We start from the raw sequence: 27,721 nt of genomic DNA, 5'->3' as shown, positions 1-27,721 counted from the left end.
AATTAATTTGCCATTATGAAATAATGGTTTAAATTACAGTGAGGTTTAAGTTAGGCATTTGGAAACGCTTTCTAAAAGCAAAAGTAATTAAGCACAGAAATAGACTGCATGAGGAATATCCATCACTGCAGGCTTAAAGAGAAGGCTGTGTAAGCTGGAAAGGAATGGGCAGCCCAGCCATGGGGCTGAAAAGGGGGAAGGGTTCTTCTGATTTGGGTGCTAGCAAGAGGAGAATATTTACATTTTCCAAATGCAAATCTCATGGCTGTAACACACGGCTGTCTGTACAGCACTAGCACAAGATGACCTGGAGCAATGACTTAATTTATTGATGTGTGCAAACCCTAACAGAAGGCCTGTTTTTACAGATGGCACCCCAGAATGTTAAAACACACAATCCGGGCATCAAAGCAAATCCTCTGATTCAGCCCCTGGTATGAGGTCAGCCCAGATGCTCTGCAGGAATTGAGGTCCAGCTGATGCTGTAGTGTTCTAGTATTGATATGCCAGAAAAAGCCAAAAAGCCTAGCAGGTGAGTGCCACCAACCTTTGTAATAATCAGCATGCTCTTACTTAGATGCCTTCCTAACAGATTTTGCTTAGATCAAATTTTTATTTGTGTTTGAAAACCCCAGACAGTGGGGGACAGTAGAGGAAGGCTGGCAAAGTAATTTGTTCTAGTAGGGACACAAACTTGTATTTTACCAAATCAGCTCATACATTGGTATCTTACAGAAACCTTCAAAACCCAAATACTTTTAAAGAGAAAACTAGATCCAAATTTATCAACAGAGTTTTAATATTAGAAAAAAGCAGGAGCCAGAGTCTTTAAATGTCCTATTAAATGCAAACCTATCCATATTCACCAGCTTGATGCTACCCCTGGTATCATCAGGTAGCTCAGGGACTTGATTACAGTCATCATGACAATGCTATAATAAAAGATTATGAATAGCTTGTTACTGACTTGGGAGCAATCTGGAAATCTCATATCATAAAACCAGCATTCAGTCTCTTTAAATTTATTATATGAAAAAAGTTATAAAAACTCTCTGCGTAATTTTTACTGCGCCCCATACACAAGAGAGCCATTATTTAACTCTTCATTTAATTTCCAGATGCTTCATATGCACCACATAAAAGGTATCCAGAGAATCCAGGCAGGAAACAGACTTATGGTAGGCAGCTCAAAGGTATGCATGTGTGGAAAATGCCATTTAAGTTATAGCTTATCTAGTGCGCTTTGCTTCTCTAAACTAGAAGTGTTTCAACTCTTTCCACAGGGTTAGTTTCAGGCTGTAAGGCTGATGTCCCTTCAAGTTGTCTGGGAGTCCAGGTGAGCACTGCCTGGGGATCACAGATGTGCTGCCCTCTGAGATGCCAGATGCAGAATCCCTGTGTGTTTTCTGCCTTGACATACAGCCAGTGTGTCCCATCTGGATCCCTTTCTTCATGGGTAAATTGCTGCTTGCCACAATGCAGGGCAAGAGTGGCAGTCTTTGAAATCCCAGCCCTGAACTTATACTGGACTTTTCAGGTTTTCTTTAGCAGAAAAGAGAGAGAAAATATGTGGCTGCAAAGAAAATCTTACCCAGTAGCAATTTCCAGGAGACAAAGCAAAGAGGGCTACCTGCTCCCAGCAGGAATTTTCAGGTATGCCATCCCTGTGCCATGGCTCAGGTGTGCCTGGGGAGCCCTTACACTGCAGCTCAGCTGTCCTGGCCCCGGGCCCTGCGTGCATTGTACATACTCAGAAGCTGGAAAGGGGGTAGGCAAAAAACATCTCATTTCTTTGAAGTTTCAGTGTTCTTGGACATTTGAATTGTGAGCCCTGGCTTTCTTCTTCCCAGAAATACACATTATTGCAAAGAAAATTTCAGAAGTCGTGGAAGAAAGAAGAAGTGTTTGAGCAATGGCCAGTATGGCCCAGGCAAGAGGGATGTGAGCACTGTTTCAACACCCACTGCAATTCAACAGGCTTGAAGAATCCTGATTGCTGGGAAGCACAACACAAATTGTCCCTCCAACTGCTTTTGCCAGGTCGCTCTGTCCTTTTCCTAATTCAAACTGCAATTATAGAGATGATAAAATGGAAAATAAATATATATGCAGCAGCTGAGAAAAACCAATTAGTTTTGCACCGGTGAGAAATAATGCAGGACTCCTTGTGTTTTTAACAAACTGGCTCTCAATGTATTGTTATGTATCTTCATGACCCAAATATACTTAGGAAGAACATGACAATGAAATGTATGTTGGAAGTGTAATAAAGGAACTAATGCAGTAAAGTTACTATATTTTATTAGTAGAAGAAAACAATTAAAATGATATCCAGGTAGTAACTTAGGAGCCAAATGTCACAGCTGTCTCTTTTGCTGCCGAAATATGTGTACTCTCTTCCTAACAGTCTCTTTCCCCAAGGAAAAATAAATGTATCGAAGAAATACTTGTTAGCAATGCAATTACAGGCTTAATTCCCCAACCAGCTTCAGACATCATAAAAACAAAACCATGCAGAAGCCCTTTGCAATTGCAATGGAAAAAAAGACAGAAAACCACTAGGTGTTCAGAGAAAGATAATATATTTTTATAACAAAAGCTGACACAGTCTTTGACAGTAACATTTGAGATGACATTGGCATTAGTTTTTCTACTGCACTGTCTTTTTATTTTCAGCTACAGCCTAGAATGAAAAATTTCTTCTAAGGTTAGGCTGTGCTACTCCTGGACAGACCTTTTGGGACAGCAAAGTACCTTGCCATACTCCCAGAAAAGCAAAGTAGCTTTGTATCAAAACAACATTTCTCGGCACTATTTACTTCTGAAGGCCTGGTCCCTCGAAGGAACTTAATGACAGCTGGGATATTTGTACAATGGCGGTTCATCTGTGAGACCTGAGACACTGGAAAGATAATTCAGAGCACTTCTGAAATGTTGGCCCTAAGAAAGTGAGATCAAGATAAAAGTTTGAATAAATAAGATAAAAAGGACAAAAAATGCTAAAGGTTGCTTTCCCTCCTTCCCCCATCCCACCACACAAACTAGATCCATATTCATATCACAGCTTGGAGAAAAAAACCTTCAAGAGGCCTTGCATGGGCCAGAGGAAATTTGTAGCTGTGCAAGGGTTCATGTTTGTGGTGTCCTTCAGGATTCCCATGCTGGTTCTAGATTCATCCCTATCTCCTCATCTATTTCCCAGTGCTCCCTACCCAGCCTGGGCACCCTGGGCTCCCTCACCATCCATAGCAAGGCCTCGAGTTCCTCCAGAGACTCCTGTCTTGGGAGGGGCTGTCTCAGACCACTGGCTGCACCAGGAGAAACTCTGGATGCTCTGGAAACTCAACTCATGTGAGGAGTAGATGTCCTGACCTGAAGCTCCAGGCTCTGCAGAAGGATTTCTACTTGATTTGGTAGCAGCATATACTTTTCCTGTTGGAAGGAAAGGTGTACACCCCAGAGTAGTACCACGTTCCTGCTAGATGCTCACTCCCAATGCAAGTTTGAGTTTCTTTGGCAAGGGCCTCAAAAGTCTATTTCTCCTCAATGACTTTGTGCAATCTAAAATATCCACCTAAAACATTGCAGATGACTTTCACCCCTCAGTCAGTTACTATTGAAAGTCTCCATTCTTTTGAAAAATTGGCAGCAAACCCAAGATAAAAATATTGATGTTTAAAAATTTAGTATTTTAAAATATTGAACATTAACATCCTTTTAATGATTTTTAAATTGGATTGAAATTGGGGTAGATGTTTTCCTTTTGATATTCACTTATAATGGGTTACTGCATTGATGGGTTCACAAGAAGAGGAAAGTGAGGAAAATTCCTTAAGAGGAAAATCCCTTAAATCTATCTTGCTTCCAGCCTTGGATCCCAAAATGACAGATGGCTGGAAGGCACTGGAGCTTCACTGGGTGAAAAAAGCATATTCTTACTACAAATGTTAAAACTGTAATAACCAAGCCCCAGAATCACAAATGCCTGGATCCCCAGGTTGCCGGTGATGCAGTACAGAGCTACTAAAGCTGATGCCAGAGAAAGGTAGAGAAACTCTTTGCAGTTGATCCTCAAGATGTCTCATGGCTCATAAAAATGATCTACTGCAGTGGCATTTTCAATTAATAGATGCACTGATTTTTCCTCTGTACATTTAAGCTGTCAGTATCTGCTCCCATAATGACAGGATGAGAGGGATTGGATTTTCTTCATATTTAAAGTGTAGCTGATTAAAGTTGAAATGGGATCAAGGATATGCTTTTTTACTAATGGAGATTTTGGATAATAATGACAAAGAGCTTTCAATTGCAAAAGCCAGTGTGATGCCTCACATGTCTGTATTGGATGAAAATCTTGAGAAATGTCCTTGACTAGGCTCATTAAAACTGGTATGATTGGATTTGTGGCATTTTTAATGTAGGCTCAGAAACAAACTGCATTATTATTGAAAGCCTGAGATGAATTTATTGAGATGGTCTGAATAATTTTTCTGAAACAGAAATTCCACAGACAGTTGCTGTCTCTCTCTTAATGAGTTTCAGAGTCTGATAAAGAGGAAACCCAAGTCTTTGTGGATAGCTCAGAAGAGATTTCTTTCTATCCTGCCTCACAGCCTGTCTCCTGAGAAGCACAGCCATCAGTACTGACAATAATAAACACAAAACAGAAGTCTAGATTAAATGCTGTGAATGATCTATGGCTTTGTTTTGCTGGTATGCACCTGAGGCTCAAGATCCTCTTGCAAAATGATGGAAACTCATCTATCTCACTAACAAAAGTTACATGCCTACAGTGATTTGAAACAGAAACTGGCTTTACCAGGAATCTTCTGAGGTGGATTTTAAATTTTCCTTAATTGAAGGTGCTTAGACCTGATACTTTGGCTTAGCACCCTAGAAAAGCTGAGATCCACTGTAAATCAGGTTCCAGGTCAGGTTTATTTTTCTGATATCCTGAGTCTGGAACAGGATGTTGCCATTTGGTAATTTCTGAAGGAAAGATAAGTTGAGATGCTTACAGAGACACTGCAACAATTGTGACATTTATGGGATGGAGAGCCAGGAGAATCTCTCACTGGGTGTGAATTATAAGCCTGTGTCAGGTTCTAGGGTGCACAGCTGGAAAAGCCACCTTCATTTTCCTCCCTTACACCCTCTTGGCAGCAGAATAAAGTTGCTCTTAGTGGGGTGACAAGAAATGTGGTACTTCTCTTTTGTAAGATTTCTGCAAATGCCATGGGTCCATATTATACATCCTTGGTCCTAAGTCTCTTCTCAAATCAGCCTTGCTGGACAAAAACATTTTCAGGTCCAGTAAGTGGCATCAACTTTAAAAAACATTAAAGAGCAACATTTTACAGTTCTGATGAAGATAGGAAGTTCCAGGAATGAGTCATAAAATCAATCTCTTCCACCTAATAAGGGTGCATAAGTGGGTATAAGAACCTGGGAAAAGGCTCTCAAGAAAAGAGCATTAGAGCAGCAAAGATGACAGCACATTGTGGAAAAAAAATGCATTTCTGCTGTGGCTGTTCAGAAAAATGCCTGATATACAGTCAGCTCCTTGGCTCACAGGTTCCAAGGAAATGTTTGCACAGCTTACATGTGGGAGGCAACATGTGGATCTCTGATGGCATAAGCCCAATTATTTACTTTTGTATGTACAAATGTGCCACCTGTCCCCATGAATTTCAGACAGAGTATGTGCTCTGACAGCCGAGGGAAGGAAGAGGCAATCCCAGTTCATCATATTCATATTAGAGTACCAGTGGTAAAAAAAGATTTTTTTTTGCAGAATTTAAGTGCAGCCTCCCACTGCCTTGTTCCTGTCTCTCCCACGAAAGCAGTGCACAGGTAGGGCTCTCACTGACAGTGTGCTTCTGCCAGAATAATAATATGGTAAAACACAACCAGCACCCGTGAGAGATTTCCCATTAGTGCTGAAGCAAATGTCTGAGGTCAGGCTGTGAGAGAGGTGAGGCTGGAGGGCTTCTCCTCCTCTCCAGGGACTGCAGCTGTTGATAGAACTAACAAACTGAATAAAGCAGAAATAACAACCTGCAGTCCTTCCTGCTGAAATGAAGATTTCAATAACCTGTGCTGCAAATGGCAATAATAAGCAGCCTCTTCTGTTTTGAACCATTAGGAGAGAAGATGCTAGGGGAAAAAAATCAGTCCTTAGAGTGACTGCTCAGATTAAAAGGCTTGGACAAAGCTGGAGTTAGGGAGGTTGACTTTCCTCCCAAGCCAAGCATGCAGAAAGGCAAACAGGGGTTTGGCTATTTCCAGGCAAATCAGGCAGTTTTAATGACCCTGGTTCCCTCTTTCAGTGCATCCACGGGAGCTGCTTTGCGCACGTGTGTTGGACCCTGGGCCTGGGAGAGCATGCACCCCCCGCGTGACCAAAGAGCAGAGCCAGCATCAAACATGGAAGGAAAAAAAAGAACAAACAGGGAGGGAGGCCCAAAGTCTCCAATCTGACATGCTCAGCAAGTTACTGGTTGGCATGGGAGTGACGCCACCAGCACTAGGAAAGAAGCTTTCCCTCGCAGCTTCTCTCGGGTTTATTGGGAAGATTATTCAAACATTTTCATTTTAAAATATTTGGCAGAGACTTCTGCATAAGTCAAGAGGACATTTCTGCCTGTATCGCTTCAGACAGAAAAGAGAGTTTAAAGGGAAAAAACAAGCAAAAACCCATTGACTTTCTTCATGGCTACTGAAAGGGGTCTTGAAAGAACTTGCCTTGTGAGTGAGAAGGACACCAAGAAGTACTCGTTGGCCCTAGACAGGTAACACAACTCTTTGTTTCCTTCACTGACATTTCTGTGTCAGAGCAATATGAGATCACCAATCTGCCAACCAGCTGCAGGAGTCAAAGTCTGGAGAGTTTCACCATGCATACATTTTACTACTTTCAAAATATTTTGTTCAATTTTTTTCTTCCAAAACTTTCTTATTAGATATTTGAAGCATTTACTAGACAGCAGTCTGATATGTCTGTGTTTGTGATGGATTGAACCAATCTACTGTTGAAGCAAGTGTCTCTTGCTATGTATTTTATAAGCTTAGTAGATTTATTGTAGGATGCAAAACCTCATGGATTATGCTGCAATTTTAGGCTGAATTATAATTGTGCTATTGACACCCTGTTTGGCTCAAGGCTCCTTCATGCTTGAATGTCTAAATTATCCATTTGGTTTGAAAGAAAGGCAATGCTTTATTCTTGTGGATTGTCTGTTGGGGTTAGAGTTAATGTAACTCTTGTATGCCAGAGGTCTGGTGAGTAAATGTTTGCTTGAGTGAGGAAAGATCCTCTGAAATCATAAGATACTGTAGATGGGGTTAAAAAAAGAATATAAATGTCTATCACAAAATAGTTTTGCAGTTTAACCTTTTTTCATTCTTCCTCTTGACTCAGACTAGCAAGTATTTTTAAAAGAAAATAGCTGCTCAGTTACAGCTTAGCACTTCTTGACATTTCCATTATCTCATTGGTTTTCAGGTTATTTATTGCTTGGCTCTCTTAAAACATGTGGGACAGAAACTTGGCGTAAACACTGTCAGTTCAAATGGAAATCTGTCTCTTCATGTTCTTATACTGGGGTCAGTGCCATCGCATTTTAGTCATTTGAACGTCTGGGTTATTATTTAAATATTATTTCATGGCTCCATAAATATAGATGGCACTGTCCAAAATGACTTCTGTGGTAATATTTATATTTCAAAAAGATCCCATACAATTCTGCAGTTCATTTTAGTTATTTGGGACAGTGGTTTTTTTAAAGTTTGCAATTTTGTGTGCACAGCTTCAGTGTTTGAGGTCCTTAGGCCCCTTGCAACCTCGGGACACAAAGGACAACACTGGGCAAACCCATTATATGGTCCCCTGAGACAGGGACAGTTGTTAGGCTGCCTTATGAGGAAGCATTTTTGCCCCTGGATCACTGGTAATGGGGAATATCCTTGCTAAGCATAAAGGCAGGATGCACACTGCGGGTAAGAATCCCTGGCCTCTGATCCTCCCATCTGACAGCTGACACACCTTCTGGAGTCAATTTTTTTCTGATAATTATTTCTTAATTTAGGATTGAAATTAGTTGGAGTGAATTGCTGCAGCAATTGCAATTTTTGGACTGATGCTGCAGCTACATGCAATAGCCCCTGAGCTGGAGGGCTGGTCCCAGGAGGGCTCTAGAGTGGTGGTCCTGAGGTGGCTGAATGATGGAGGAGGTAGCTCTCCAAAATGAAGAGGACTTGTCATCCAGCCATGTGGCTTGTGTGCTGCTTCTCCATTTTGCTTTTTCTGCCAGATGAAATTTGATTAACTGCACAATTTCATTACTCTGTTCCAGAAATAACCAGAAATGGGGGCTGAGAGCCAGAGTCTCCCTCCTGTTGGAAAGAGCTGATAGCACAGGGGAAGCCCTTTCCCTGCTTCCCATTGCACCCAGCAGCTTGGGGTGCCAGCCCAGTGACCCAGGGTGCCAGCCCAGTGACACAAGGTACCAGCCCAGTGACACAGTGTGCCAGCCCAGTGACCCAGGGTGCCAGCCCAGTGACCCAGGGTGCCAGCCTGTGAGCCACAGCCAGCCCAGTGACACAGGCTGCCATCCCAGTGACCCAGGGTGCCAGCCCAGTGACCCAGGGTGCCAGCCTGTGAGCCACAGCCAGCCCAGTGACACAGGCTGCCATCCCAGGGACTCAGGGTGCCAGCCCAGTGACCCAGGGTGCCAGCCCAGTGACCCAGGGTGCCAGCCTGTGAGCCACAACCAGCCCATGAGGGGATGCAGCCCTCTGGGCCTGAGCTCACAGAGCAGCTGCCTTAAGCCAACAGTAGCAATAGGCTCATCTTAGCCTTTGGTACAAATTACCACATTTTTCTGTTCCCCATGTGTAGCCTTAATGAGCAGCTCTAATGCTTTCAACAGAATTTATTTTGCACACAGATTGTCTATTTCCTTGCCATCCCCCAGCCTCTTTAATAAATGCCATCATTGCAATCCCCCAGCCTCTTTTTTTAATAAATGCCATCATTACACAGGCATGGGAACAAAATGCCATCATTACACAGGGAACAAAACTAGTTTTATCTTGACCATGTGAGTAGAAAGCCTGAAAGCTGACTCCTTTCCCTGCACTCAGGGTTGTGGAGGAGAGTGTTTTGCACGTGCCAGACCTGTCTTGTAGTCACTAGATTGTTTGGATGCATTAAGGCTTCCCATGTCAAACTTGAAATGCTTAAAAGGGGGTAGGCTTCAACTGAGCCCTCTGAAAGTCAGATCAGTTGTAAGTTTATAGTACAATTCATATTGGGAGGGACCTTAAGGATGTCTCTGATCCAACCAAGAGATTGAATAATGTTGCTCATGGTTGTCTCCAGTCTAGTCTTGAAAAAAATCTCTCAGGATAGAAACTCCACAACCTTTCTGGGCAATTTGCTTCAATAGGGTATTAACTTCACAATCTTTTTTCCCTCCCCTCATATTCAATTGGAACTTGTTTCAGTTTATGACCAATGACCTCATCCTTACTCCATGTGGAGCAATAAAGTTCCATCTTCTCAATAGCCTACTCAGGAATATTGGCAGGTTGCATCTGGGTGCTCACAAAACGTCCAGTCCCCCAGAAGTGCTCCAGCCTTTAATTATCCAGGTCACCCTCTGCTGAACCTGCTCTGATTTACTGATCTTTCCTGTGCTAAGGACCCCAAAGCTGGACATGACATTGTAGATATGGTCTCACAAATCTGTCTGTCCCAGGTGCAGGACTTTATATTTGTTCTTGTGAAATTGAACAGCTCCTGTTGAGCTCTTCCTCCAGACTCCTCATGGCAGCCTTGCCCTCCAATCTATCAGCTGCACCTCCAGGTTGGCATCATCTGCCAACGTGATCAGGGTGCCCTACGCCTCCTCCTCCAGGAAACAGAGGAAGGCATTACACAGGATGGGTCTCAGGACAGGACACCACTTCCCACCAGACTTGAGGAAGGTTATGAACCATAATGGTTACAGGGTCTGAAGCTGAGCACTCAGAACCTCCTGCTTCATGCAAAATGTGTTGTCCGTAAGTCATACAGCATCTGTCTTTAAATTAGGTATGAACTAGGTCTCTGAGATAGTTTTGTATGATATTTTCACAGTCAATGGTGGTATTAAAAGAGAATAAGTTCTTCTAATGACTAATCATTCATATTCTATTTTTTTTTCTATTTGTTATCACCTATATGGTGATCTAGATAACCCTTTATCATGGTCTAGGTAACAGCTTGACCAAATTCCTCAAGTTTCCATGAATGAACACAGGCAAGAGTATTTTTATTTCTTGCTGGCAACAGATCACTGTAAATTGACCAGAAATACTCAATATTCCACTTCATAAATCAGTGGATTTACATCTGATTGTGCCAGCTATGCTATGAGCTAGATTTTGGGTTGATCCAGCATGGATTTGTTAACATGTTCTTATCTGTCTTTATACTGAGATTTTGAATACCATCACACAAGTGAAACTCAAAGCTTTAAGTCTCAAAGTTTTGGTTTTTATTTTGTCTCTGAGACAAAAGACAAGGTGGGGAAAAACCCAGGGGTGGGCAATGCTGATAGCAGGAAAGTTGTGTGGAAGTGTTAGGGTTTGTCTTCATGCAAAAGTTTTAAACATAGTGCATTTACCTGTAGATTTTCTTGTCTATAGGCCTTGGACTCCTAACTGGTGCCTGTCTGCCAGGCTCATACCAGCAAGAAAAAAGTTTGAAGTGAACCTGGGAGATGATTTCTTCAGATGAAGAGTGATTTTCTATAGCAAGCACATAAGAAATATTTTGGTTTTTTTCTCCTTTCCTGCAGGTGATATGAAAACTCTTACGAGATCAAAGAGTCCTCATCAAAGATAGGCTTTCCACCACTCCTTGTCCTTTACAGAATCAATGCTCAGGAAGATGATAGGTGTTTTTTGTGATCTCTGGACTGTTTTAGCTGAGGGCCCTGTGGTTGCTCCTTTGCACTGGCTTGCCAGCTGGCCCAGTAGCACACAGTAACTCAGCACACCCAAACCCAGTGCCTTTGTCCCCCTGCAGGTGACACCAGGACCCTGCAGAATGGGCTGTGTCTTCCCAGTACTGGCCATATGCCATCTCCATTATGCCCAATTCAGTTTTGTCCACTTCATCTCAGAAAGAAAATTAGAACCAAGGTAGTGAGTTACACGAAACAGAAATTAAATAGCTAGGGCATCAGCTCAGAAAATTGATGATTCAGAGGTATAACAATGATACATAAAATCATGAATGATGTGAGGCAGGTAAACAGGGAATAGTCAGTCATTTCTAACAGTATTAGAACTAATTAAAATAGCAGGAAGACAGCTCCAGAGTGACAAAAGACACATTATTTTTACACACATCATAATTAAACTGTGGAACTCAATACTTTTAAGCCAGCTGGGCTTGTGGAATAAAGATCTGTAAAGAGATGTTGGACAGGAGCTCTGGTTCAGAACTGGGGAACAGTATCTCTCTGGGAATGTTCCTCTTTGGTACTTTGACCTTATGTATTCCTTCATGTTCATGACAGAATTTGAATACTTGGCTACATGCACCTCTGGTCTCCAGGCCAGCTATTGTTATAGCAGAAGGAAAACTCTTCAGGCAGGTATTGTTATAGGGTTATGTAGAAGGAAAACTCTTGACAATACATTTATGAATACAGGGCCAGGCCCTCAAAATCAGGCACATAAGATAATAAGGCATGAATTCCTATCTACTGGAGACCTAAATGTATGCAAACATATAAATATTTGCCTTTATTTTGTACCCACAGTAAGGAAAAGGAGAAACTGGATGACCAGGTTATTAACAGCGTCTTAAATACCTTGAAAATATTCAAGATTGGTACATCAATTAAAATCAGAATGGTGCCAGCATAAGGGAGGTGACTATGGCTTTGATAAGTTTTTCTCTGAAGGTAGTTTCATTATCCTTTCAGGCAGCAGAAAATTACTATTTTCCCTCATGAAGGAGATGATCTCCTGTGGAAAGTGCAGTGATTCCACATTTTCCTCTTGTGACTGGGGAACTTATAATGGTCTAGGAGGATAGCAATTATTCCCACAAGCCTGCAGATCAAGGCACCCAGCAGTCCAAGGGAAAATAAACAGAAAGGAAGTTGTAATAAAAAGCTATTGCTAATGATTTGTGTGAAATCTGCAATATGTATTAATATTCTCTGCTTCTCCCTTCCGGGCATGACTCAGTAGGAGCCTTTCAGTGACGTTCCCCTGACTATCTTTTTTACAAAGAAAATAGAATTTGAAATGGAGAAAAGATTATTTTTTAATCTGTGACTCTGCAATATGCTGGCACAGAGACCTGAAGCTCAAAGGCTACATCTTGCTCTAAAACACTGTGAAGGAATTTCTGGTCTAACAGAGCTGATCTTTGCACCTTAAGCTTTGATTCACACTTTTATAAAACTGCCTCCTAGATTCTTAGATTCTTTTAATTAGTGGCAGGCAGCTTTTTGAAGAGAAAAATAATGGTTACATACAGGAGCTGGCAGGAGTTTTCCCAACTCATCAGGCCAGATGCTGTTCTGCAAGTTCAAAGGGAGCAGTGAATGCTCACCACCTCTGGCAACTGGGGCACTTCTATTTAGGTACCCTTTAGACAGAAAAATGTGACATTTGTGGGTTTATACAGTCTCTGTTTGCTTTTGCATCTGTCCAGCAAGATCTGGGGACAGAGCTTTCCTGCCCTCAGTGATGCCCTGAGGCTTTGTTAGTTGACAGAGAGACTGAAAGACAAAAAACAAAAGAGAGTGAGATCACAGAGCGACCTATTTTGTTAACAGGAAAGGACTTGGTGGTTCAGAATATGCAGTGGTAATTTTGGCATTCCTGCCTGAGAGGCTGTTGAGCTGATCATGACTCATGTCATTAAGATGATTTTAATGTTCAATGCCAGCTGATGAAAATTGAGGTAAGGGGAAATTAATTTTACATGAAAACGATAGAAAAGCATTGGAAGTTAACTCCAGAGAGAGATCATGAGAAAGAAAACCTTGCCTGCCCTGATCTCCAGGGGAGAGTGAGAGAACTACAGCATTTTATTCAGCCATCTGGAAGGAATTAATTTGTGGTACCTTCTGTGTCTAATTCATCAGTAAAATATTGTACAAAAATGACACAGTGAACCCGATAAATGTAAAACTAAAGGACTGGAGAAGGACTGGCTGGTGGGGACCCCAGCTGCCAGATGGGCAGCCCATTCCCTAGACAGTCCAACTCCTATTTGTTTGTTGATGTGAGGAAAATAAAGGAAAATGCTGACAAAAGGACTAAGAAAATTCCCTGTCTCCAAGCATCAGACATTAAATGTGACCAGTTGCTGTTTCACACAAGCTCCTCACGTACAGGGGGCATCAGTCACCTCCACTGAGCAAACAGAGCCACATGCTAACCTGGCTGGGAAACTGGCTGACTCAGGGGAACGTGGCACCCTTGGCACATCTCAGTATTTACAGAACCAAATCCACATTGATTATCTACACTTGCAGGGCTTGGCTGCCAAGGTGGGTCAGCTCTTCTTTCGTCAGTACCTCTGTGATGCTGATGAATGCAAAAGGCCAAGACATCAGCTCTGCAGGTGCCTTTGCCTCTTGCCCACCAGTGTGGGGCATCTGGCAGGACTTCAAACCTGCTGAGCAGCTGCAGCCCCCTCAGGCCACCCAAAAGAAGCAGCTGGAAAAACCTTGTGATTTCAGTACAGTTTTTTTCTGGACAGACTACTGCAGGTTGGCAGCCACCAGCTAATTTCTTTCCAGTGAGAATTTAGGCATCTTGACACTTCTACAAACAGTGCAGAAACACTAGAGAAAGTCACCAGGATTCATGTTACTTCCTGGAGCACAGGTTTCCTTCAGCTGAAGAAACAATTCTTCTTAGTCCCAGAGGAAAGTCTGAAGTCAAAATGGGGAAGAGCCACTGCTATTACTGGGGCAACTAAGCCCAGTCCCACATCCTGTCCCCAGGCTAATTTGGAAAAAAAACAGTGGAGTTTGCTGTGTTCCTGTGTAGCCCCTGCACACACAGACCTCAAACAGCTGCACCATGTGGTTGTAGGGACTGTGCATGTGCATCTTGGCAGAATTCTCCTTCTGGTGCCACAGGCTCAAAGCACTCATCACATTAGGAGCAGCTCTGGCAACAAGGGTTGTATTGGGAGAGACAGAATGGTTTTAAGTCCCCCTGGGAGGGGATCTAGAGGGCTTTTTTTGCAATTTGGGCTCTTTTCTGTTGAGAGATAAGGAAAAGGGAACATCCTTGCTCAGCAAACCACCTTGGGGCCTCCCAGGGGGAGTCTCTTGGTTGCTCTGCTGAGAGCACCAAACATCGTGGTCATGCAGGAGCTTCCACAGCTGCTGTGCAATGAGCTTGGCCCCAGCCCTCTGTACCTCCACCCTGTGTTTCCTGTGCAGGAACCCTGAGAGGCACAATACTGAGGTTTTGTGGCAGAGCAGACTTGGCTGAAAAATCACTTTTTGATGGAGCAATGAGATTTTTTGGCTAATATTTTCTATGCTCAGGCTCTATGCTGAGCTGGAATTTCTTTATTTCTGTTTCTATGCTGGAATATTGGTAGATTTTGTACATATGTGGAAATTTGAGATAAAATAGTTCTGTGTGCAAAGAGAAGAGAGAAATGTTTTCAGCTGATTATATTTAAGAAAAAGAAGTTTAGGGTGTTTTTTTGACTGGTCTTCCTGACAAAGCTGTTGGGAATAAAATCCTGATTTTTTTAGTAGAATTTTTCCATGTTATGCTGAACTTGGTAGCTATTTGCATGAGGTACAATTTCTTGAAAGTCATGTGGTGTGCGTGAGATACACAGCCTAAGAAATCCACCCTGTGCTTCACAAACTGCTAAATGATGTAGGAGAGCCCAAAGAGCTGGGAAACACAGCCAGAACACTCATTTCATGTGCAGCTCCCTCCCACAGAGCCATGCTTGTGTAAGCAAGCCTCTTCTGTGACCTGCTCTGCTGTTCCCAATGCTGCTTCTATCCTTTGAAAGCATTAATTACATCATTTCTGGGGCTATAGGGCCAGATGCCTGAATAACCAGGGTTTTTCTTTTTTAACCTTCCATTTCTTTCTATCCCAAAGGATGAGCTGGCATCAGAAGAATTCAAATGAAGAGAGGCAGCAGCAGGAAGCAGAAGTTACAGGAGCTAATCCAGCATATCACTGTCACAGCTTCTCCCAGGCCTATGAGAACAGACAGAGGGAGCAGCATCAAGCCAGGAGGAAGCTCTGTGTAGCATCAGTAATTTGCACCTTCTTCATGATTGCTGAGATAACAGGGAAGTATGTGTGCTCAAAAAGAGCCCAGTCTGGTGCCCAGCACAGCCACATCCTTGCCTTGAGTGCACTCTGACTGCAGGGACCATGCCAGGGGTGAGCCCACCTGGCACTAAATAACTCTCCTTTGTCCCTGGTCATTAAAAGAACTGGGGGGAGGAGAGGGTTTAAGTGAAATTATCAAAATATTTTCATATATTCACTCGAGGATTTCATCTGGGTAGGAATACAAAGATCAGTTAATGGTCTGAACTGTTCTTCCAGGTCTTTGAGCTTGACTGATGCGTGTCTTGGCATCACAAATTTATTTTCCAATAAATTGAGCTATATCCTTTAAAAAGATTAAAAGATTTTACATATTTATCTAGGGCAATGAGACCTCAGCACTGATAGAGGCTGCTAGCAGTAGGATCTGAAAATAAATGCAAGAGTCTTTTCAAAATCCAGGGAAATCCAGGGCCAGATTCGCCATCTGTTTTTCTACAGCTAAGTCAATGTATTTATATCAGGGCACGTTTATCTTTTAAATTGGCCTGCTGGTGTGCCTCTGGATCAATGGAAGATTATTCCCCTACCTAATTAGCTGTCACTTCTGGACCCACCCTACAACATGCAATATGAGTATTTGGCTTGCTCATAGAGTATTGGCTTTCATTTTGTCTCACTGCTCTGCTCTCTCCATGGATTCTGTGATATTTATATCCACCTGATAGCTCCTGGCTCTTTAATTTGCCCTTCCCTGCAGTGAGCTGAGGTAAGGGAGGCATGGGGAATCCCACAGACTTTTGCCATATGTGTTCTGGCCAATGTAACAAAAATCAGCCAGGAAGGCCTCTGAAACCCATATTTTCCCAGCTCAGACATCTCTGGAGCCCCATGAAAATGAAACAGAAAGGCTTTGTCTTCCTTGCAAGTGAGAAGTGGAAGCACTGAAAGATTTGCTGCATTTCTGCCTTCTCCTCTGGCTGCTAAACCCAGCAGGGACTTCTCCAGCTCTTCCCTCCCACGTGCTCCCTCTGCATGGAGCCCTGCTGTTTGTAGGTCATGTGCATTTCCCCCATGAAAACCAGTGCATGCTGCTAATCCCCATGCAGTAATTCCCAGTAATGCATTATTAACAAAACCATCTAATCAGTAGGCTTAAGTTTGGTGAATGTGGCTGTGCTAGAGGGTAATTGGAAGGACAGATGATATGTTAACTAAATGTTTCATTTTGCTTAATGAATCATGCAGCTTTTTTGCAGTGACAGCTTAAGTAACAGGCTTGAAGGCCGTTTTGCTTCAGACCATTAAACTTTGACAAACCAGTTATTAACTGCAGTTACAGACAGCTCTCTGTGGAGACTTTTGTAATTATGAACCATACATTTAATATTTTTAATCATTAGGCAAGACTGCTGTGCCTGATGATTGACCATTGAGTGACTGACAATTTCTACTGCTTGTGGTCTATAAATCTATAAACATCCATTATAGGGAATGGTGAGTCTTAAAGGCCACTTGTTGGGAGTATTGATAAAAAGCTGTAAAAGCCTATAACTATGACACTTATTTTACTCCTGAAGATAAAGAGTATCTTCCCCTCCCTTCCTTGCCCTCTGAGGGCAAACAGCTTCCGTGGGAATTATTCTGCTAAACAGAAGAAACAAAGCTGCATCACTCTCAGAGAGGTTGAAAAGTTGTGCTTCTTTGAATGCCTAGACCTTTCCATGATATTTTTCTCAAACCATCTGTGCTGGCCATTCCTACTTTCCCAAACAGGGCACTGCTGGTTGAGCCTGATACACCACTGACTCTCTTGGAAAGACAATTACCTTCTGCTCTTCTAAGGCAGATCCATCACAATCTCCACAGATCTGGAGGTCAGACCAGTACCAGATCAGTCAGACCAATACTACCCAGTGTGGAGCCCAGATATGAAAGTGCTTTCCAATGAATTTTGGTGGTTAAGGACCAAATGGATTTCAAAGCACTTCCACTTGGGCAGTAGAAAGAGAGATGAACACTGCATGTGGTCTCATGTCAGAGCAGGACAGAAAAACTTGAGCAGTGAGACAAGTTGCTAAGTTGAGCGGACTGAGATCTCTGAAACTCACCCAAGGCATTAGTTATGCCAGCAATACACAAAATAATAATTTGCAAACATTTTTCAAAGGTAGTAGGCTAGCAGCAAGCTTTTGCGATGCTGTCCCACAGAACATGGAAATAGAGTACATAAAATGCAATAGGGTTTTGCCCACAGCTTGTGATCTACATATTTGTTTGCTGAAAGATACCTGATGCCTGGGTTATTAACATCTGGGCACTGCCAGACAAGCCTTCTTCCCCCTGCTCAGCAGAACCACCTCCCTCTTGAGATACAGTTACCCTGAAAACAGTGGAAGTCTAAGAAATGTGCCATGACCAAAAAGTACGTGTGCATTTACTCTTGAGCATGCTCTGGGAAATATTTATTCTGATGAATTTTTCATTTTACCACAAGGAATGAGATGCCCCCAAATTCTGCAGCCATGTTTTCTCCCTTTTGGGAAGTAACTTTGAGCAAAATTCTGTGCTGAAAAGAACTTATGGTGTTAGGTTTTCTAATCTAAAATGTGCATACAGGAGGAAATTAAACAGACAGTCCATCCTGCTGGCATGAAAATGCTCCAACTATAAGGAAACAAGAGATATATCTACATGTCCTTTTGGCAGTGGTATGCTGCCAAAGATTTGAATGAGGCATTTTATGATGTTTTTCAGGATTCATTAATTCTCATACAGGTTGTGGCCAGGAGAAATGAGTGAGCTGAAATTAATTAAATGACTGAAGAATGAAAATGCATTGCCAAATGCAGAAGCTAAGTGTTTTGGCTTTGTTATTTCACATCTCCTTTTTTACCTTTGTGCTTTGATGAAAAGATTCCCCTGCTGTAATATATTGGAAGGACAGTGTCCTCCTGTCTGGGATCCTCATCTCCTGCAGCCACCAGAGGCTGGGGCAGTTTAATGCAAACTTTTAGTTTATTTGGATTTGCCTTTAGCCCTGAGATATGGCTAGAAGAATTTGGCAAAATAATGACATTTAGCTTACTGAGTAAAAGAAAATTAAAATATGATTAAAATAACCCAAAAATATTTCAGATTGGTGGGTTTTTCCTTCAGAATCCACTTAAATCCAAACCCCCACAGAGTAAAATTATATTCAGCACATTTTTGAGCTCTAGCAGGAAAGTTAAGTCATGCATTACAGATTCAAAATGATAGATTGGTCCTGAGAACAGAACATTTTTCTCTATGTTCTCACTAAAATGGCTGATTGCTTATCACAGTTCTTCTACTGGGATCTTTCCATGTATTCCTGTTTTAGTGTTGCCTGTGACAAATAAACAGTCAGGCAGAAGGAAGAACATGCATATTTTCCTGTAACAAATAGGAAATTAATCCCACAAGCTAGGTCTCTGAACTGTTGTACATACATAAAAATATCGGTGTTCTGTGAAAAGATAGTGCATGGATACTGGAAACGTGATGCTTAATACAGAATTTCACAAAAATATGGCTTTTCACAAAAAAAAAATCTGATATTTAAATAGTCAAACAGTACAATAGTAATGTGACTACAGAACTAATGTATCACAACTCTTACTGTTCTTAGGTCTCTCTCTAACTAAGAAATTTGGCTTATGTATTTCTATTAATTCATCCCTTTCACTGCATGAACGAGGTACAAAATGAAATTATCTTTGAAGAGGTTTGGGTCTTGTGTATGATGGCTGAAAATTGAGTGTTCCCTTTGATTCTTAGCAGAACAGGCCTTGAGTTGGACCTGGCTGGCTCAAACTCGTGAGCAGAGCTGTGACCCAGGTGGGTGTTTCTTTCACACAGGTGGGCAGATCGCCGGGAGCCTGGCCGTGCTCAGCGACGCGGCACACATCCTGGTGGACCTCACAAGCTTCCTCATCAGCCTCTTCTCGCTGTGCCTCACCTCCAAACCTCCCACCAAACAGTTCACCTTTGGCTGGCACCGAGCAGGTAGCAAACATGCCATGTTATGAACGTGTGGAATGAGAAAAGGAAGTTATCCTAGCCAGGGACTGGAGAACGTGCTGATGTCCAACATGGGTCTGCAGGCATTTAGAGACAGTGTGCTAATGCTCCCACAGATCTCAGGACATGAAACACAGTAAACCAGTGAATTTTAAAGAAGTAAAGAATCACCCCTTATCTAAAAATGTCTTCCAGTTCATTATTTACCATCATTTTGGGCTGGTGCTAACTTTGGTTGAAATAACAGTAACTTCTCTCAGTAACTTGAGTGTGTGGAGGACTGAGCTCTGAATTTGTTATGAAACAAGTTTCTGTAAAAGCAACAATAACCATAAAAATTAGGGTTTGCTCCATTTCTAAAGCAAATGATTAAATTATTTTATAAAGTTTACAATGTTTCATTTGTAAAAATGAGATCCTTTAACATTTACCCTTTTCTTGATTCTCTCCTTTCATACCTCTTTATCACTGTTGCTTTTTATCAGATGAAAACAAGTTTTTAAATACTCTGTCCTCGACCTAAACCACCCATTTTACAGATGATACCTAACACCAAAAGCCTGACAATCAAACTCAAATGTTTTCAAAAAAGACAAGACACTAGCAAAATACTAACCATGAGAATCATTTTCTGGGAGTGTGAGTCTGTTCAAGATTTAGACACCTAAATATGAGCACATGAGCACCTTTAAGCACAGGATCCAAGTCTCTGATATTCAATAGAAATCTTGACTCCATTCAGCCTCCTAAACGTGGAAGTCCAGTGTTATATCCCTAGGATGTCAGAGGTTTAGGCATGGGAATAGCAGCTGTTGCACAAGACCTGTAGGAACCTGCACCAAGCACAAAATCAGGGCCTGTCAAATGTGACCAGACACCCATAGCTAAAAACCAGTGTTCCCAGTCAGCCAGTGAAGGAGGGAGCTGTGTCAGTCACCATTGATTTGATGTCCACAGAGGGAGCTTAGTCACTTAGGTAGTGCCTACAGGTAGGCAATTTAGTTGTCTCTGTCTAAAAATAAGTCTCATGTTGGATGTCTCAGAGCTCAGTTTTCTTGCTTATATGTAAATTATTTGTGCCATTTGGAATCCAGTTGTCACTCTGGAAGTCTGTGGGTCAATGATACGCCTTGTGTCAGGCCATGCATGGAGATGTTAGTGTACCTCAAATAACTCCAGACACCTGTGCACCAGAACCGAGGACTCAGATGATAAATGCTTCAAGGATGTTCAGTAGCAAAGTCCAGAAACAGCTTCTGACTCAGATGTCTGTAGGCCAGGGATGACTGCAGCTGCAGAGAGTACCAGGGAAGGCATGTGCCATACTCATCCTGCCTTTCTGCAGCTCCCTAAGTGTATCCTACCAGCTCTGCTGGGTGAGTGGGAGGTTCAGCATGGCCCAAGCATGGCTGGCATTATGTAGACAGCACACAGCTGAATTTTGCAGCCTTAGTAAACTACAGCTTAACATCAGTTGATTTACCATTCCTTTTCACGTTTATTATCTCTTATCCTGGGGGGAGAAAAGTGAAAGAGAGACCTCTCTTGATGATGTAGGCAGGCTCAGCCACTTCATGTAACTTCATCCTCAATCTGAACTAAATTATTTTTATTTTGTCATTGCAATGCAGAACTTCAAAACCAATCCTTTATTGCCCTTTTTATCCTGGTAGCAAAAAGAGCCTTGCATCAAATGTAAGAAGTTATTTAATTGCATTCCATGATTGTTATCCTGTTTCTTGCTTATTTTCCCAGCTATATTCTCAGTTTAATATGCAGGTGGGCACCTTAATAGAGCAGCTGAGGGCAGTCAGGTGGCAAAGTCACTCTTCACTGACTAGCAAGGTCTTTCAGGTGCAGCCCTCCATGACACTGGAAGATGTTTCTTCACTGCTTCTCTCAGACTGATAGATATTGTCATGAAAAGACTCCTCATGGCAGTGCTCAGGTTTAGCCATCTGAATGCCTCCTGCCCTCCATGCCAAAGCAGTGCAGCTACTTTCACAAACTCAGAAACACAATACTGAATAAGATTGATAGTGTGAGCCAAACTAGGTTCAGATACAAAACCTCTCTTGCACCTTAATTCTCCTCAGCTGTACTCAGAGATTCCTACACAATCCTACACTATTGTTTGCTGTGCTCTGTAAGTGCCAGCAGTTCTGAAAAAAAGAAACTGAGGACATCTCAAGTGAAGTATTTAGTGCTGCTGAACTGATCTCTAAGCTTAACTAAACTTTTGCCAAGATACTCCATTGAAAATTAATATGTAAAGATGACCACTAGCATGTTCTGTTATTGAAGATATGCACAAATCCACACAGGTGGATACATGTGCTCGCAAGAGCTCGTGGCTGCTTTCATGCCAATGATGGCACAGCCATCAACACCTTCAGCTGGGCCAAGTTTGCAGGGGTTCAACCTGCAACCTGCAGAAAAAAAAATTGTATGATTTATGTCTGCTTCTATCTACTTTTAAGGAAAACTAAATTCCCCTGTCAGTGCACTTTGATTTATTATTTTCCAGTTTTAGGCAAAACAGTTATTTGATAAGCTTTTGCAGCCTGCAAAAGAGGGGATCCCCATAAAATTATATTAAAAATCATAAGCTGTTTTAATGGCTTGTCAGTGGAGGTCTGTGCAAATGCTTTGTGGCTGTCTACTGCCTTTCACTTTACTGTGAACTTGCATTTTCTTTGGTATTGTCTCAGTTGTTCTCATTTACCCATTCAAGTCACATGGCAATTACTAGTCCCACATCCTATTAAAAGCATGCTGCATGTTCATATGCACTTCCCTGGACCTCTCCTATAACAGTGCAATAAAAGCTGGCCTTGGGGACTGGATTTATTTGAGCTCAACTCAAAGCCAATAGAGACAAAATTAAATTTTGCTACCCCAGGGAAAAAATAACTTCTTTTGTTCTTGTCACAGCTGGTGGCACAAAAATGACTTTGTGGCATTGGCAGAATGAGTTCCAGGATAAGTTTTGCTGACAGGACCTCGTTGGGAGCTGCCACTGTCTCTCTGAAAGGTGAAGTGGTGAGAGGTGTGCAGGAACAGGGGAGGCTGTGCCTCTCTCCTTCCTTCAAACCTCTGCTCCTGTGATAATTTTGTTGGGAGAGGAGGGCTGGTCTTTATGGGTTTCACACCACAGTCAGGGCCAGGCAAACTCCTTTTGCTCCTCCCAGAACTCCCCAAATGATCTTTTACATCTCTGCTATTTCTTAGAATGTTGCATGAACTCAGCACTGGAAAGGGGACAGAAGTAGGGGCAGGTAGAACAGGGTTAGGCTGCCATGTGCACAAGGCTACCCTGGGTATCCACTGGATTTGCTGTGACCAAAAAGGAGGTTGGCCCATTCTTTGTGAGCTTTAAGGCTGCCAGCATACAAGAAGCAGCTCTCCTGGCTGTAAAGCTCATACACCTGGAACCATTATCATCAACCTTTTAAAATTTTTTGCATTCCTATTCTGACTGTTAAAATCAGATTTTTTTCATTCCTAGAAATTCTGGGAGCTTTGATGTCTATGATAATAGTTTGGATGGTGACTGGTGTGTTGATATATTTGGCTTGCATGAGGCTGCTACACCCGGATTATGATATTGATGCTACAGTGATGCTCATTACCTCTGCTTGTGCTGTGCTCACCAACATCCTGTAAGTTATTTTGTTCTCCTCTCATATGACATTGGAACCTTGAACCTGCTCCTGTAATTCAATTTAGAAAACTATAGAGAGATAATGACCTCAAAAATATGAAGTGTTTATGAGCTCCATGAGGATATGGAAAGGGGTCCAAAAGAGAGGTCCTGCTTCTCATTGGAAGTTGCAGTTGTTCTCCTCCTTTCTGTCAGCTGCCACACTGGGAAGGAAAATTATGAATCTACAAACCCCAGGAAAAGATTATTCTCCATCTCACTTTTTATTAGATGTCAGAATATTCAAGAACTTTCTAGAAAATGAGGCCTCATTAATTACCCCATTCACAGACTTTCTTGATTATGCAAATCACTGAAAACCTAGGAACTGTCTGCTCAGCCACCTCTGCATTTCTACTAAAGGTGTCAGATTTTTCAGTTCAGCGTTCAGAAGTGACAGGGGTGGTGATGTGTATGGCCTCACTGCTTTCAGAGATGCAGTAAAGCCTCTGATATTTGCAGCTTTCCATCTCTTGCAGGCTAAGCCTGATTCTGCACCAGACTGGCCACGGGCACAGCCACAGGGCACAAGCCAGGGAAGGCACATCAGCCCCTCTGGAGCCAGCTCTGAGCAATGCCAGCCTGCAGGCAGCCTTTGTGCATGCCATTGGAGATCTATTCCAGAGCATTAGTGTGCTAATTAGTGCACTTATCATCTTCTTTAAGGTTGGTTTTATTCGTTCATATGCCTGCCTTGAAATCAAGGATAAGTGCTATTTTCACAGCGTTGTGACACTAGGTACTATGTAAATATTTCCTCTGTCTTAATCATACACACTGTAATTGTATTAAAGAGAATTATTTTTGGGAACTGAAATAACTGTTGAGAGCGTAACCCTTGCTTCTTGCTGTTTCAACTGGATACTTTGGTGTCTCTCCCTTTCTTCATCTGTAGCACCTTCATTCCCTGCACTGAGGCTCCCTAACTGGCAAAGGGGGCCAGCACTCATTCTGTACTAGATGAATGGAATTTATTATTCTTTCATGCTAATTAAAAATGACAATAACCAACAAGAATGAAATTAACAAAGTGGTGTGTTCATATTTTTCTAGCCACAGTACAAAATAGCCGACCCAATCTGCACATTTGTGTTTTCCATCTTTGTTTTGGCAACTACTATCACGATTTTAAGGGATATTCTAACTATATTAATGGAAGGTAGGACCTGATTCCACAATCAATACACTTGCATTTTGATTATTTTTCTGTTGCTTTATCCATAATTCTTATATATGTTTGAAAAAAGTAGAATAGCACATTTCTTTATCAGTTTCCAATAGTCTTATAATTCTGATCATACTTTAAACCTACTTCTAATTTTAATCAAAATTGTTTTCTACCATTACATTGGGTTTACATATATGCCAGTTTTTGTAAAAAACTTTGTATTGGTATTTTGCTAATGAGCTCCGAGTTGCTTTTGTTTACCATATGAGTAGCATTTCTTTCTATCACCCCTTTGGCATATGAGATGCCTTCTCACCTTGTTCATTGTTTACTTCCTTTACCTGTGTGAAATATAAATCTTTGCCAAGAAAAAGTGTTTTGACTGTGCTTTGAACTGTGTCAGTGAAATAGGCTGAGTGCAAGAGACAGAAGTTTAAAAGATTTTTAGTCACCTGAGTCCAGAAAAGCAAGCTGTTGGAGCTTTCCAGTTGCATTCCAGTGCATGGGGATAGACAATTCTCAGCACAGCAGCAGCAAGAAGAGCCAGGCTTAGCAATATTTAATCCTGTCAGCTATGGGCCTGAATATTTGATTTGCAAGGCCAAATGACTTGAGCAGTCACAGATGCATGTTTTTGCCTTACCCACATTGAATAATATAATGCAACCTCTTTCTCAGCTGTGAAGGCATGAGGATTAAAGGGAAAAGTAGCTCTAAAAGTGCAGGTTCTGAATTGGTACTCAATGTGACTGCCTGCATGGCTGTTTTTCCTCTCTTTCACTTGCACCTACTGCTGTTGCAAGAAATAAAATATCCATTAAAAACTAAAAATAAAATACCTGTTATAAAACATTGGTACAGTAGTTTCATTTGAGGGTTGGTTTGCTTTCAGTGATTGTGAGATAGAGATACTTCCATGTAGAAATGTACCTTGGCAAGAGCATGGCAACTGACTGTATTTTGGCTGCCAAAAAGCAGATCTCTTGGTTACTGAAAAAAAAAATAAAAATCAAACTACCATGAAGGGGGAGGAACCCCTGACACTGAGGAGTCTCTTTTTTAAAGCAGTGACCCCAGCTTCTGCAAGCAGTGCTGACATGCCACAGTCAGCAGTGCTCTCTTCCCCTCTGCACCAAGCCCACTGTCCTCCTGGGGAACTCTCTGGGGAGTGTCCTATCTCCTAAGCAGAATATTCTGCCCAGAATTTTCTGAAAAGAAATTGGATGCTGGAGCTGCTGTTTCAGGCTACTGATCCAAGTGGAGCATGATGAGTTCATGCTGTTCATGGAGGCAGAGAATGCACTCACAAAAGATGCTGGTGCAAAACTGTGACATGATCTGTCTAAACAGCTCACTACCTATGTAAACTGGACATTCAGACTGTCCCCTAAAACATGCATGAGTCTCAGCCTAGAAGTTTAAACCAAGGGATGAGATTATATAGCACAGTGAACTCTGAAATAGATGGGCTTTCCAAAGCATTGAATACTTTTATAAAAATGATACATCTAAGTGAATAAAGGTTCGTAATTCATTTTCCTCTATTGATCACAATTCTTATCCCTTAAAAATCTTGTTTTTCCATCAATTTCTCCTTTTCAGGAACATCAAAAGGATTTGCTTATGATGCTGTAAAAGCAAGAATTTTAACAGTTGAAAAAGTGGAGTCTGTTCACGACCTTCATCTTTGGTCTCTGACAATGAATCAAACTGCTCTCTCTGCTCACATTGCCACAGGTCAGTAAATTTCTGTAAGAAGGGAGTAACTATTCAGCTGCTGTCTAGCAAAGGTCAGTCTTTCTTGATTCAGATTAAGCTGACTGTATATCTGTTTCTTATTAAAAAAAATCATCACAATTTTGTTGGAAAAATAAAATCAACAATAATAGCAAATAGAACTCTCAGATCCTCCTCCCAGAAACCTTGTCTAAACAACAGGGACCTCTATTTAGCCCAAAACTTGAAAATTTGAGAGGCTGTGGAACAACAAAGTAAATAACAAGATATTTAAAATAAATTAAAAGAATTAGACTCAAACCAGATTTTTATCACAATTCTGTCAAACTTGAAAACTGTTATCTCTACAAGAAAATCTTACAGGGCCACTATGCATTCCTGATGTATCTTCAGAAGTAAAACAGTCTTTAAAAATAGATGGAGTTTAGAGGTAGCTCGAGTTCATCTTTTAAAATTTTATTTTAAATTGTAGTTCTTATCCCAATTGACAAACTGTCCATTACTCAGGTCAATTTTCTTCTGTCTGTCAGCTTTTTATGCATTAAGAAAAAAAAAGCCAGATGTGTTTGGCCAAGGTCAGGGCTAGAGATGAAGTCCTCCATGGAGTCCCCACTTTCCAAAAACAGAGGGTCTATCAGCCACCCAAATCACTTGGCACTGCTGCTACTCCCTGACTGGATGAACTAATCTTTATTAAGTATTTCTGCTTTCCTCCAGTCTTCTGCCAATCTGGATTTCTATGGTGATTACTTAACTTAGCTTAACTCTTGCCAAAATTGCATATTCCAACCACATTTGAATGAACAAAGGTTTGCTGACATGGAGGTTCCTGAAAGGAGGATAAAAAGGACAAGAAACTCTTTTCAAACAAACTTCTTGTTAAAAGTTTCTCTTCTAGAAGTATATAATATCTATATTAGTTATCAATGTCTATAATATAGACATATTATCAAAAGTATTATATAAAGTATTATCAAGATGTATGTTTTGATTACTTTTTGCTTGCTATCTGCAGCAGACTCAACAGACAGCCAGAAGATTTTGAGAGATGTTACTCAAGCCCTGTTTGAGCAGTACAGCTTCCACTCCATCACCATTCAGATTGAATCAGGGGAGGATCAGAAACCAGACTGTGTCTTCTGCCAAGAGCCCAGGGATTAAAGGGAGCACAGTGCTATGCCAAATCACCATCACCCCTCTTACAGGTCAATGGAGGCTGTATGTGCTGGTTGAATGTAATTGATTAACAGCAAATGGTAATTAGCTGACATAGCAAGCCCTGCCATTGCAAGCAGAGTGTGGGCCTTTCTTTGTTGGTATCATCTACCATGAGAGAACAAGTATTAAATCCAGCCATTTGCTAGATTGCCTGTCCATCAGCTGTTTCTTTCAATTACAAGAGAAATATCTAAATTATTCTTGACTAGACCAGCAGATTGGCAGTAAAGCAACATTCAGAGTGACTGTCTGTAATTACAGGTAACAAAAACTAATCAACCTTCAAATTACCAACAGAGAGATTATCACAGCTGTAATTAAATGTGAGGTTGGTGTTAGCAAACTCAGCACTCACTCAGGATGAAAGAGAAAATTTAAATTACCATAAGAGTTGAAGAAATCTGGGGAAGAAAGTGATGATGTTTTCCCTGCCTTCTGACAGACACTCCTCTTCCTGCCTACCAAGGGAAGTATCAGACAGGTACTATGGATCACAAGAGAATGGATGTCAA

The 27,721-nt window shown here is 41.6% G+C and overlaps 1 protein-coding gene across 1 annotated transcript; it reads left to right on the top strand.

The window, feature by feature from the left end:
• The first annotated feature begins 395 nt into the window (after nucleotides 1-395).
• On the top strand, nucleotides 396-27,195 carry SLC30A8 (solute carrier family 30 member 8). Its single transcript, XM_054643945.2, has 9 exons — nucleotides 396-532; nucleotides 6,330-6,791; nucleotides 15,160-15,364; nucleotides 19,230-19,368; nucleotides 22,892-23,045; nucleotides 23,566-23,752; nucleotides 24,140-24,245; nucleotides 25,857-25,991; nucleotides 27,007-27,195. The coding sequence occupies exons 2-9, from the start codon at nucleotides 6,712-6,714 to the stop codon at nucleotides 27,150-27,152; spliced, it is 1,152 nt and encodes a 383-aa protein (XP_054499920.2). The 5' UTR covers nucleotides 396-532; nucleotides 6,330-6,711; the 3' UTR covers nucleotides 27,153-27,195.
• Nucleotides 27,196-27,721: the final 526 nt, after the last annotated feature.

Source organism: Agelaius phoeniceus, chromosome 1, assembly GCF_051311805.1.
Source record: "Agelaius phoeniceus isolate bAgePho1 chromosome 1, bAgePho1.hap1, whole genome shotgun sequence".
NCBI lineage: Eukaryota > Metazoa > Chordata > Aves > Passeriformes > Icteridae > Agelaius > Agelaius phoeniceus.
This window is presented reverse-complemented; position numbering and strand designations above follow the sequence as displayed.

Excerpts from the sequence above, each read along its gene's own strand:
- SLC30A8 (XM_054643945.2), top strand. The coding sequence starts at position 6,712 with ATGGCTACTGAAAGGGGTCTTGAAAGAACTTGCCTTGTGAGTGAGAAG. Across the intron at positions 6,792-15,159 it reads TACTCGTTGGCCCTAGACAG|GATGAGCTGGCATCAGAAGA; the intron begins GTAACACAACTC and ends TCTATCCCAAAG. Across the intron at positions 19,369-22,891 it reads CTTTGGCTGGCACCGAGCAG|AAATTCTGGGAGCTTTGATG; the intron begins GTAGCAAACATG and ends TTTCATTCCTAG.